We start from the raw sequence: 13,199 nt of genomic DNA, 5'->3' as shown, positions 1-13,199 counted from the left end.
ACCTAGATCCTGAAAGGTATTCAGGCACCAAACTCTCTGTCCTTTAGTGTCTAAATACCTTTGAGGATCTGGGCATAGTCCCTCCAGAACAGGATTGCAGCAAACAAGCAGAGTTAATTAGCAGATCTTGCACCATAAATACTCCTCTCATATTCTGTTGCTGGTTCCTTGTGCGGTCAGTTTGCCTTTATACAATTTTATCCTTTTATTTAATACTGATTGCTGCAGGTTTTTTTTTTTTTTTGCCTAATAATGCTCAATCTCATTAAATGATCAGAAGCTTCAGGGAATCATTTGTGTTTTGTGCTGCAAAATTAGGGCCTGATTAATAAAATTCTGATCACTTCAATTATGTGGCATTTTTGCATGCTCTGCAACTACATCCCAGAGAGTTATGTTTTCGCAACATGAAGTTTTGTGAATAAATTGTTCTTCAGTTGCAAATAAGAGGACACATTTTCCTGTCAATACAATGTGGCACTGCATAGCTCTGTAGGGTTACAGCTTCAATATGAATGTGTGACCTTCCCAAGTTTTCTCAAGCTAATGCATTTTATTTCCAAAGTCACTTGTTGAGCTGTAATAATTACTTTGTTCATCCGGTGGCACATCCATAAGTAAATATTTGCATCCGTGTTAATTTTTGGGCTGTATAACATATTTCTCATTCAGTGTCTGTAGCATGATTTCACTGCATTTAGTACATTACACAGGCTTGGGCAATGCACCAACAGAAGTGTTTGTTTGAAGATGAAAGGACAACCATTATTATTTTACAGTGATTGACTAAATATAGAAAGTATAAATAATTGCAGCCCTAGCCCACACAAAGCATCACAAATTTCCTCAGGTTTCATGCCACTGTTTACTCTCTGTACAACTTAAAGAGGAATGCGTTTGCCATGGGAAATCGGTCAGTGCACCGCAGACATGCTATATTGGGTCGACGATGCACAGCACTTTTATAAATAACCACACTTCACCAGTATGTTATATGCACTTCTACTTTTTTTACTGCTTTAAGAAAAAAAGAGAGAGAAAATCAGTATACTGTCCTAAGTTTTAAACTTATTATACAAATTTTTAAAAATATTTTCCTCACTTTATTTTAAAAATTGTTTTATTAACAGAGCAAGGCAAAAGAGTACACATTGGGATAAGAGGGTCAAGGAAGAAACAGCACAATGGTGTACAATGTATCAGTGCACTTTGGTGCCACCATTTTGTTGTACCCATAAGAAGGCAGCAAATAGTGGATAATACTGTTTCATTGACTCTGAACCTGTATATACCAGACTCCATCTATGAATATATGATCAGTCTTTCTATGGGTGAAAATGGGCATTTATTCCTTCTGAGAGGTGCAATTATTGTATGCTACAAATGTGTAGATGTGCATTCAACAACCCCCACCCATTTTTTTTCTTCACAGACTAAAATGCCATAAAAGTTCTTAAACATAGTGTCAGGTTTCAGAGTAGCAGCCGTGTTAGTCTGTATCCGCAAAAAGAAAAGGAGTACTTGTGGCACCTTAGAGACTAATCAAGTTCTGAGGAAGTGAGCTGTAGCTCACAAAAGCTTATGCTCAAATAAATTTGTTAGTCTCTAAGGTGCCACAAGTACTCCTTTTCTTTAAATATAGTGTGTAATTCACACAAGGATTTTTTTCATATTTAATTATTTTGCAAAATGGGTCTTTACTGAGCTATGGCCTTCCTGTTGCCTTTTTTTTAAAAAAAAACAAAACACCCATCAATGAATCATGAAGGAATACAATCATTCTCTTGACATAAAGTGAAAGAAGAAACTTTTCTTTCCATTTTGACACTCAAAAAACAAAGTTAACACAAACAAATGGAGGAAGAAACAAGAGATCACTGGAATGTTAAATTTGTATATTTCCAACTTGTCCTGGTGTGGATACACTTTGGGTTCCTATTACTATCTGATAAGTATGTGGGAAGTGCCCATATAACATAGTCTCTCTTTTAAAATTCAGTCACATATTTCTTTGTGGCGGCAGCATCCAACACATTATGATCCCCAATATCACAAAGAGTTTAGTCCTGTTCCATATGGTCACTGCTGCACCCTTGACTGGTAAAGGTATAGGTAACTTAAATGAGGTTCTTATATCAAGTGTTTATTTGGAATAGCAATTGTACATAATGAACAGAGGAGAGTGGGACATTCATACCAGTGTAATGGAGGAGGGAAAATATTGGCAGAATTATTAGTGATAGAATGATTTGATCCAAAGCCCAGTGAAGGCAATGGAAAGATGCCCATTGAATTCAATACACTTTGGCTCAGGTCTTTAAAGAGGGACAATGTGCTTCCCTCTTTAGAGAACAGGGGCAGGGGAAGAAGAGGGAGAGTTTAAGTTTAGACTAGATGCAATTTCAATAAAACAATATTTTATTATTATGACCCAGGAAATGTAGGAAAACCTCAGCACTGAATAAAGAAGAGGGACAGAAGGAGACTGTGCCCCAGCCTAAAGGATGTGCAATTGAAAAGGCTCCCAGTGTCAACAAGAAGGGGAGAAAATTACTCCTAGACATGAAGAGGAGCTGTAAAGAAGACAGTAGAAAAGGGACTGTGAGACTCCAGATATAAAAGTCAATAAATGAGGAAGGAAAACAAACCTAAAGGAACATATTTTCAAAGAGACCCCAACTCAATCTTTAAATTTACACCCATAATTTCTATAAAGCACTTTTATACATGCACATTTTTGGCCAACTGCTTCAGACTTTTGTGCTCAGATAATGTATTTCGACATCGAGGGTGGGATTTTCAAAAGTGTTCAGAGTTGAGATAACCCTACTCCCATTGACTCAGTAGGTACTACTATTGGCTTCAATGAAAGCAGAGTTAGGCCAGAACTCAGTAATTTCTAAAATTCCATCCCTATCTTTTCAGACAGAAATGATATTTGCATTCTTAAACCCTGGTTTTAGACACATACCACTTAGTAACTCCAGAAAAGCTCAGGTCCCAGAATGGCTCAGACTTAGAGGCCAGACTTTTGTAATTTTGGCCTAATGATTCTATATGTTTGGCTTAGAAGGGAAGTTATTAAACTTACTATAATATTTCACTGAGGTTTTATTAGGTATTATTATGGAGTGCAGTGCAAGAGAATCAGAGCATCAGGAAGTGTGCTATTTTTAAAATGTCTTTTCTTGCCAGGATCAAAAAGAGAAACTGATTTCCTTTGTTTTATACAAATTAACCTCGGGGATTGGAAGATCATATATCTGCTGCTTTTAGAGAGCATACCTTTTGTAGTGAAGAGAGACAATTACATTTAGGCTGCATTGATAAATTTCCAATTTCCAAAATGTACCAGCCCAGGTACTCTACTTGTCCACCTTCTGCTGTTATTATTAATGATACTCAATAAGCGAATGATATTTTACTCACCTTTACAAATAAGCAGCTTGCCTTGTACAGTGATAATTTAAAACTTAGAGGGTGTTGGGTTGTGCAAATAATGTGGTAACTTGCTGCAATCCACTGCCAAACATGTGATGAAAGAGCTTATATAATTTACTGGCACACTTTGTGTACACTTCAGCCTGCACCCTGATAGAATTGCAAACTTCAAAATTACATTCAGTAGCTAAAGATTGCCAATGTGTCCAATTGAATAAAAGGGCCAAAGGGTTGAAATTATCCCACTCTCCACAGCCAGGTTAGAACTTGATCAGTTAATGATAGCATTGGTCATTTCACATGGAAAAATAAGGGTTTTGTTTTGTTTTGGGTATCTGGCTTGATGGCTCACAAGTAGAAGTTGACACTGGCCAACAGTGGTTGGAAAGGGATTTCAATATCAGAAAGTCACTGGGGATTGCTATAAAGCAACATAGCAGAGTTTCTCAAGTAAACATTACAGTCCAACTTTGACCTTGAACAAAATGCCTGAATCACAGATTTTAAAGAGAAGGATGGGGGCAATAGCTTAAGAATTCTCCCACTTAAAAACCATATTCAGCATTCATGTTAAAATTCAGTTGTAGAAGGTCACATCAGAACAGTCGGAAACTACCAACAATGAAATTGGTTACAATATCTAATTCACTGATACATAAAATGCATTTACGGTATAATAGCTAAGGAATGCATGTAATTTAAAGAGGCCTCCTATAGCAATCACTGAGACTGAACATATGCAATATAATAGGTCTCAAATCCATTGCATTTACTTTGAGTGCAAGAGCTTTTTTTGTCCATTGAGAGCCCCTGGCTTAGCAAGAAAGTCAAACTGTCACATTATTATATTAAATTAAATCATAAATGCCAATCAGAAGAAGTATTCCTTTTGATTTTCGTTGACTGTATTTTGCATGCTGAGCTCACATTTCAGGGCAGTCTCGGCACTGTCCTCATTTTCTGATCCTTTTGCCTCATTTTTTTTATGTACACTTTTTTTTTTATAAATGCGTACAGCTATGGCAGCGATGCAAAGCAGGATGAATATCACAACTGCTATCACACCTAGGGAGGAGAAAGGAGGAAAGAAAACTGATCAGATATACTAGACAAATAATAAGTGAGATTCATAGCCCAGGTTCAACCAGTGTGTGCTGTAGAGCCGATGTGGGGGGACCACAGGAGGGGAAATGGAAGTATAACAACAATCCCCCTGAAACTCCCAATGAAACTAGAACTTCAGAGCAAACTGGTGTAGCCCACAAATGAACAGGCCTGGCCATAAAATGAAAGGAGTGAGGAGCATTCAGAAGAAGTGCTGATTCAATACCTCCCCTGGACATCCTTTTATGGAATCTAGCCAGAGATTAAAGCTTCTCATCCCCACATACGATGGTGCCAGTACCAATACCTGCCCTCTCCTCTTAGAAGAAAATCCCTATTCATATACAAGTTTCAGAGTAGCAGCCGTGTTAGTCTGTATTCGCAAAAAGAAAAGGAGTACTTGTGGCACCTTAGAGACTAACAAATTTATTAGAGCATAAGCTTTCGTGAGCTACAGCATCCGATGAAGTGAGCTGTAGCTCATGAAAGCTTATGCTCTAATAAATTTGTTAGTCTCTAAGGTGCCACAAGTACTCCTTTTCTTTTTATTCATATACAGTTTCCCTTGGAAGCACAAGTTGTGATGGGCAGGTATTCACGGCCCTAACTTATGTCCCCTGCTCTGAATGAAGCCCTACATCTACACTGTATCATTACAGTCTATTAGATGTTGGTCATAATAATCAAGACATGCTTGATTGAAAAAGAGGCTGACCACATGTTCTGTGGGGTCAGGCCCCTATGTGAAAAAAAAATGTGGGATTCTTTTCCTTCCTGCACTCAGGATTGTGTCACTGTGTTTGATGGGTGAGGTGTGTGCATGCCTGGCTCCTGAATGAACAGGAACATTTGTGGCTCCATGGATAGCACTGACTTTGCCACTTCTTCAGATGTTTTTAATTTAGTCTTGCCACACAATATCACCACCACACCAACCATCACAACAATAATCCAGGAGTCCAGAGCCTGCTGAATGGAGGAAAAAGAAAGGGTGAGAGAAATATCTTTGTACACTTATAATTTGGGGAAGCACTCAGATACCATGGTGATGGTCACCATAGAAAGGACTCAATAGATTGGGTAGATAGGATTAAAGCTGCCACTACTGAAGATTTATAATACAGTTCCTGTAAGAGGATAGGGGCAAGAAAGAGAGAAATGCTTACAGTTCCATATCAACCACAGAGAGTAAATTAAAACAATGCATCCGTTCTAAAATAAAAGCAATGATTTGGCCATTTGTCATCATCTCATACAAACCTATCATCTTCAAAATGCTTCATTTTATACCAAGTTACAAGGACCTTATTGTGTGATTTTTCTCTCTATATAGAAGTCTCACTGATGTTTTCAGTGCACACTGACTGCATGATCTGGCCTTTATTAACATACACCAGGATGTACACTGTTTTGTTTTACTGTAACAGCACATACATAGTCTGAGGGCTTATCTATATACAATTTTCTAAAGCAATAGAATTAAGGTGGTACAATCCCTTATGTGTTAATGCAATTATACCTGTAGAAAGGTACTTTTATTAGTATTAGGGATTTAACTGATATAATTAAAGCAGCCCAAAAACGGTATGTACACTAGAACTGTGTGAATTACTGATTTTTTGGCGCTTACAAAAAACAGTTTCAAGTCAACCCAAAAACTAATTTATTTAAATTTCAGCAAATTGAAACATTGAAAAAAAATAATTTGTGTCGAATTAAACATTTTGATTTGAAACTAAATGTTTCATTTTGATTTTTGAGTGTATTTTTCTTAAATTAAAATAAATCAAAGGTAATTTCAAAACAAAAAGTCATTTTGATTGAAAAAATCACAATATTTTGTTATGAAAATGTTGAAATGAAACATTTCAACATTTTTTGAATTGTTTTAGTATTTTTTTAAATCAAAATAATTTGCCAAAATCAACACAAATTTGTGAGTCAACCCAAATCTGTATTTTTCACCAAGGAAGAGTTTTGGTTGAAAAATTTCACTCACCTGTAGAGTATGCCATTCTCAATGTGTTCAACAGCAATAACCAGAGAGGTTTACATTAAAAATAGTGGGAACCTAAGTGTCTCTTGCAGTTCAAAAACAATTATGGTTTTAATACACTTAAAAACATAACCCTCTAAAATTTATCTAGCACATAAGTTAAGTATCTTTCCTACATGATAAGTAATTATGACAGAGATAGACACGTGAAAAAGACTAGATAGACTTACATATTCACAATCCAGTTATTGTGCTGTGAAGAACTACATTATGATTATCTAAATATCTGCACTTTGATTGGAAGAATATTAGAATAGCATATAATTACTGAAAAAATTACAAATACTAGGTAAACCAGACACCCAGAACCAATCAGAACTGAAGGAACGTTATAACTTGAAAAATACTCTGATTGGCTGAGACAATTCCATTTCATTATAATAATAATCACATATTTGTATTCACTAGAATGAAAAATTAAATTGTGTGCATAAGACTCCCCAAATGCCTAGATACCATGGTGATTGCACCTTATAATTGTCCCCCCCCATTAGTTTGTCTAACAAATTAACCTAGGAAATGTGCTTGATTCAGAAGCACTTTTGTTTGGAGTGACACTTTGATTTGACGGAGGGGTAGGGAGGGTTCTCAGTCCCTTTTTGTCTGAATCAACCTTTCCTTGGAGGGCTGAGCCCATAAGTAGCATTTTTTCCCTCAAATAAATGTTACTCAGTGACACTAAAATAACTGAAATCCCCATTGACAGAGAAATTGTATGTGGGTGGAATTCATCCATGTCACAAAGGAACAACACAAGTTTCTTAAGCACAACTTTATCGTACAACAGGGTCCTGCATGAGGCTGTACAAATATGTCTGCATACTTCTCACTTCCCACAAAAAGGGGGAATGAAGGTTGATGATGGAGTGGGCCACAGAAGACCCAGGGTTATGGAATTCACTTTTACATTAACCTAGTGGCCCCTTTGGCTAGACTGGTGGCCTTATAGCCTTGAATAGCAGTCATAGAGGGTCTGTGCTGCAATCCCACATTCCAGCCCTAGATTAAATGTTGGATTTCACCCTCTCAGCCCATTTGTCTTCACACCCATAGGCCATTATTTTTCAAACTTTGTGTGCGTGAAGCAAATTTTCTCCTCTGAGAAGAAGTCATAATAGTTTGGTACTGAATAATCTTCCTGATTTACAAGGAAATTTTGACAAATGAATGACTAAATGCCAGAATATAGGATAGTTCTAAGGCCATCTCAGATTTGTGACAAATATATGTATAAAATGCTATGTACAATATAAATCTAATTAAGGTTGACTGTATCAATTTAATTTAAGGGTGAAAAACACTACATGGATGTTGCAGTTATTCCCCAAACAGGCATCTTAAACCTAGGAAATTCTAAGTTAAGGATTAATTTAAAAGAAATTCCAACATGTTAAGACATGGAACCCAAATAACTTTAACTCTGCTCAGTAGTGACACTGTAGAAAAAAATAAAGAAAAAAAAGATGTTATCTATAAAAATCGATTTCATTTAATCTGGGACTGCAAACATTATGATGCCTTAACCATAATCCTTTGGTTTATGACTGCATGTCATTATTACAAGACAGACTCAAGGCTGATGAGGTGACTGAACTGTGCATGTCCATGCTATACAAAGTGGTGGTAAAATATGGAAAACACACTGTAAAAGAAAGAAATATTTTGTTTGGTTAGCTGAGGCATGGTCCAAACCCCAGTCAAATCAATGAGTCTTTCTGTTAGTCTTAAAAGTAGTTGGATCAGGTCCTAAAGGAATAAGCAGAGTATCTATTTTATTTTCTAGAATTTTTGGTTGAGAAGTCCTCAGATCTGATTACTATTCATTGAACCTAGTACCGATAATACTAACCTCATACTTTTCTTTTCATACCTTTACCATATATAAAATTGTCCATTCATTTCAGGACACTACATATAATTTAAAGACATTTCTAATACAATTCTAATGTCATTTCAGGACATTTCTTAGCTCTGCCAAACATTAGTAACAAAAGTAAAAGCACCGTCAACATTCTGTATTCAACGTTGTTAACAGAAAACATTCCAGAATTTGCCCTAAAACTGCAGACTTTAGCATCATCTTTTAAGCAGGCAACCTTTGATCAGCTGTTGTTTTAGTGGTTTTAAGGAAGTGATTTGTGTGGACAATATGTCATTAATCATCTGCCATATTGGGTCGAGGAAGCCATCATTTCAGTTGTTCTATATGTGACTGCAGGTTGTGTAGTTAGAAATCCCTTATCCTCGGAGGGAAGATTTAGTAGTTTTAATCCACTAAATTTGGAATTTGTCTGTTCAGGCTCTTAAGGCCTTTGCAAAAGACTCATATTCAGAATTTAACCAGAGAAGACAAAGGATGGGTTCTCTTTCTGTACAAATCACTAATTGAAATTGAATCACTGAATGATATAGCAGAAAAAACATTTTCAGGACCAAAGAGAAGTTCCTTCATATCTCTTCTTTCAAAGGAAAAAAAAAATACCACCAGAAAATTCCCACAGGATAGAGTCTCACAGGATAGCTATTTAAAGGAATGTCACTGGCATATATTTGTTCCAGCACATTTGTGGAAACTGAAATTCTACCGAGAGTTTTGTGTCCCCAAACTCACATTATCAGACTTGCTTGACTTCTCTGAAGTTTATCCTTCTGAAGAAAAAAAACTGTTAGGCTTTCTAACAGCTCAGTTAAAATGTTCTGAGATGTCTGCAAGAGCCAGGAACAAAACCTGGATTTGCTGACTTCAAATCCATAGTATTCAATTTCAAGGTTTTCTATTGACAATATACATCTTGAACAAAATAAAATGAGACTTACACAAGGTAAGTGTCATTTTATTTCATTTTGGAGTGATTAAATTGTGCATGATTCTCCCACTGCAGAACCTTTAATAAAAACAGATTTTCTTAAAAAGAGCTTAAACAAGAACTAAATGTGATTTTCCTGAAAAAGTAGTTAGATAGATCAGCAGAAATAGTAAGGAGAAGTAAGAAACACAATACTCTGATTAACATTAACTATATTTTTAACATCTTAATGTGGATTTTATTTTCCAGCTTTTTTGAAACACTGAAAATCAGTGCAAAAGGCTCTCAGTCCATGAACATATTGTATTCTGAATGACAAACCAAAATGAAACCTGCCTTGGGGTACAGCAGGCATTGAAGTCATGCAAATTCCCCATTTTCTCAAGCATAAAGGCAAGGCAAAAGCTGTGCTGCTGAGATCTATTTAACAAAGGGCTTCCTCACTTTGAACATGCTCCATTGGCAAAAGTGAATCATTGTAAAAGCCAAAAAGCCATAAAAATGCCCTTTCCTTGAAAATATGCTGTATGCCCTAAGGTATCCAAGTAGGAATCCATTCATAGATACTTGAATTAAGCAGCTTAGTAAACTGTTCTTAAAATGGTGTGCATCAATAGAGTATTCAAATATTTATATAAACTGTCACTACATAAGCTAATGTTATAAGAGTTACTGATATTTTAAAACATCACTTTGACTTTTTTACTCAGCTCATAACACTTTGTAGTAAAATGGAGCTTCTTTCGCTTTGATACTGTTTTCCTTGTGCACCCAAAAGTTCCACTGACTTTACTTTAGCATTGAAATATTCAAAGTTAATTTAAAAAATGGTTCCAGTGAAGCCTTTATAGTCCCTATTACCTCCAATAATTGCAGAGTCACTTTGGATTGCATTAGCTAAGGGCTCTCCCTCATCTATTGGTCCAGAATGATCTGCAACAGAAAAAAAAAGAAAATGACAAAAAGTAAAATTCTCAAGATACTTATATATGGTTAAGTTTCATACACAGTATGGAACTGTGAAGTTAGTGTGGGTCTATATGATTCTAAAGATCAGTGCTGTCAATCACACTATGTGAAGTGTGGAAAGTGAAAATATTTAGAGGAAATGACAGAGGCTAGAAAAATGGAAGAGAAAAACTAACAGAACAGAGCACGTTTTCAATCTACCCCTGTCATGTACCCCCATGTAAAAAAGACAGTAATGAATGAAGTTCTGAGAACTCTTCTTGTGTTTTAGAGGGCAAAACAAGAGATAACCATATGCTACCTGCAAATGAATGGGTTGTTTCACTTGATGTTGAGTCAGCTCCAGGTGAAATACCGCAGTTAGATTCAGTGAAGCGTCCCTTTACAATGACTGGTGCTGAACTGGTATGGTGCAATGCAGCCTTCAAAGGAGCAAAGTGGTTGAACTGCACTGAAGAGAGACATCCAATAAACCCCTGAGAGTTTGCCTTCATTGTGTCCTGATCTACATCATTACTTTCTGTCAATCAAAAGAAAAAGAACACGATCATAGTGCAAATGTACAAAATAAAGTGAAAGATGAATAATTGAATAATTAACCTGAATTCCTCTGACTACATTTATGCTACAGCAACATATGTAGATTTGCTGAATTCCTTTCTTGTCTGTCTTTAATGAAAAGACAGCCAGATATATTCAACTTTTTTAAAAAAATGGATGACAGTTGCTAGTCTGCTGAGGGACATGCAGTTAACTCACTATAGTAAGTTGCAAAGCAAAAAGATTCAAATGCAACTAAAATATTTAAATTAAAATGTATCCCTCTTTCATTCTGTAAAAAAAATAAAGTACATCCATGAAAAATACATATTATACTAGGCTCTTACTCATAAATATATACATTATTGGATCATATTATTTCTACAGATTCACTACGCCTTTCCATCATCAGCATATCTGCCAAACAAAAAACACCTGCAGACCTCAGATACTGGGAACTTCTACAGATGTCTTGCTTGTGAAATGTTAAAAATGAATATTGGTCCAATCCAGTGTACCTGTTACACATGATACCTTTCCTACTTCACTAAAGGGAAAAAAACTACTAACTGTCTCTTGCGTTACCTTCAAAAAAGTATGTGCCCTTTCAAAGCCCTTTGTCTACTCACCATCCAGCATTCCACTCTGGAATGTGGATAGAACTCATCTGTGCTGGCAAATTTAATTTAAAAAACAAATTCTGGATAACACATAATATTAATTGCCCCAAAGATATGCTTACAGAAAATAAGTTTCTGAGCTCTGTCCAAGTTAAATCATGCAGTCACAGCCTCTGCATTACCAAATATTGCAAAGTTGATCGAATGTATGCTCAGTCTAAGCATAGAAATTAGCTCATAACCTTTACAATGTTGGAAGTTGTTACCATTATTTCAATAAATACCTGTACATTAGTTTGTCGCTATGTATTGATGAATGGGATGACCAACTCAGTCTTAACATGTGAAATGAAAACCAGGATAGGATGTGGCAAAGTATAAAACTTAACACCTTCATCAGATACTTTATGCTTAATTCGAAAAAACATTTTAAATAAACATTACTGGGACCTCAGCAAGGCACTGCTTGCTCATTTCAAGTGACAGATTCTATAAAAATGTGATAAAATTAGCCACCTCCAGTATGGAGACTCATCTAAAGAACATGGTCTTTAAATGGCCAGTAGCTGGTCTACACTCGTGTTCCCACCATTACTAACATTGGAGCTGCACTGTACGGCAAAAGGTGGGAAACAGCCAAAAGTCATGCCTAGAGCTGCTAAAATGGGTGAATTTGCCACACCGCTATGCGCTCTTTAATAGGCTGGGGGCCGTGTCAGCACAGCACCATCAGAACTGTTGGAATATACCCTTACCACTGAAGTTGAGCAGCTCGAGAGAAGAATCATACAGAGAAGCCCTTTAAGCTGGAGAGGGAAGAAAGATTTCCCAAGCTGCGTATGAAGGAGAAACCCTTTGTCTAACTGTGAGTACGATGGAAAAACTGAGTAGGATAGAAAACCTTGAATCTTTGCCATTATAATTAATTTGGTGTTAGGCAGCCAATGTGCTTTTCTAAATAGAAACAGATTTGGATATTTAATAATCCTTGTGTGAATTTCACTCATTTACTCTCCCAAACAAAATAACATATTTGAAGTCTAGTCTTTCCTGACCATTTGTAGTAATGGCATGTTTTTGAAAATAATGTGTTGCGGGTGTATGTGTGTGTGGTGGGGGGGGGAGGTGGGATTAGTTTTGTGGTACACTGTAACTCTGCATTTTTCACATAGGTATTTTATACCAGCATTTCAGCTCATTTGCTGAGTGTGCTCCAGATCTGTCTCCTGTCCAAACCAAAATGTTGGTCTGGATCTAATATCTCCTTGTGGATATCAACTATCAGCTCAAGCTCAACATGCCTAAAATAGCACTCTTTTTTTAAAGTGTTCTCTTAAGATTTGTGTGTCTGCTAACCTTCTGCACTCCACTGAGGACAAATAGATGAGGCAGAATTTGTGGGCACAATGGCTGCATGGACATTTAGGCTGACACAACTATTATACCCTCATATGAAAGTGTGGTCTAAACAGTCAACTTCCCACACTCATGCAAGAAATAATAAGATTAAAATAAAACATAATAAGCAAATATTCTGCCAATAGAATTTCCCTTAAACTGACACATCTTCCCCACCTACACTACCTCCTTCTACAAAGAGCTTGTTTTAAATTCTGCCTCATCTATTTGTCCTCAGTGGAGTTCAGAAGGTTAGCAGACATT

General features: G+C 36.4%; 1 protein-coding gene across 1 annotated transcript in view; it reads right to left on the bottom strand.

Moving 5' to 3' along the window:
- Nucleotides 1-1,743: 1,743 nt before the first annotated feature.
- LOC119856113 (contactin-associated protein-like 4) overlaps nt 1,744-13,199 on the bottom strand; it is a 317,632-nt gene continuing 306,176 nt past the window's right edge. The window contains exons 22-24 of the mRNA XM_038403253.2: nt 10,679-10,897; nt 10,270-10,341; nt 1,744-4,506 (exon numbers count right to left, since the gene is read on the bottom strand). Coding sequence (XP_038259181.1) covers nt 4,313-4,506; nt 10,270-10,341; nt 10,679-10,897 — 485 coding nt within the window. The 3' untranslated portion in view covers nt 1,744-4,312. The remainder of the gene's footprint in view (nt 4,507-10,269; nt 10,342-10,678; nt 10,898-13,199) is intronic.

Source organism: Dermochelys coriacea, chromosome 5, assembly GCF_009764565.3.
Source record: "Dermochelys coriacea isolate rDerCor1 chromosome 5, rDerCor1.pri.v4, whole genome shotgun sequence".
In the NCBI taxonomy this organism is placed as follows: Eukaryota; Metazoa; Chordata; order Testudines; family Dermochelyidae; genus Dermochelys; species Dermochelys coriacea.
Note: the sequence above shows the minus strand (reverse complement) of the source record. Positions and strands in the feature narration are given on the sequence as shown.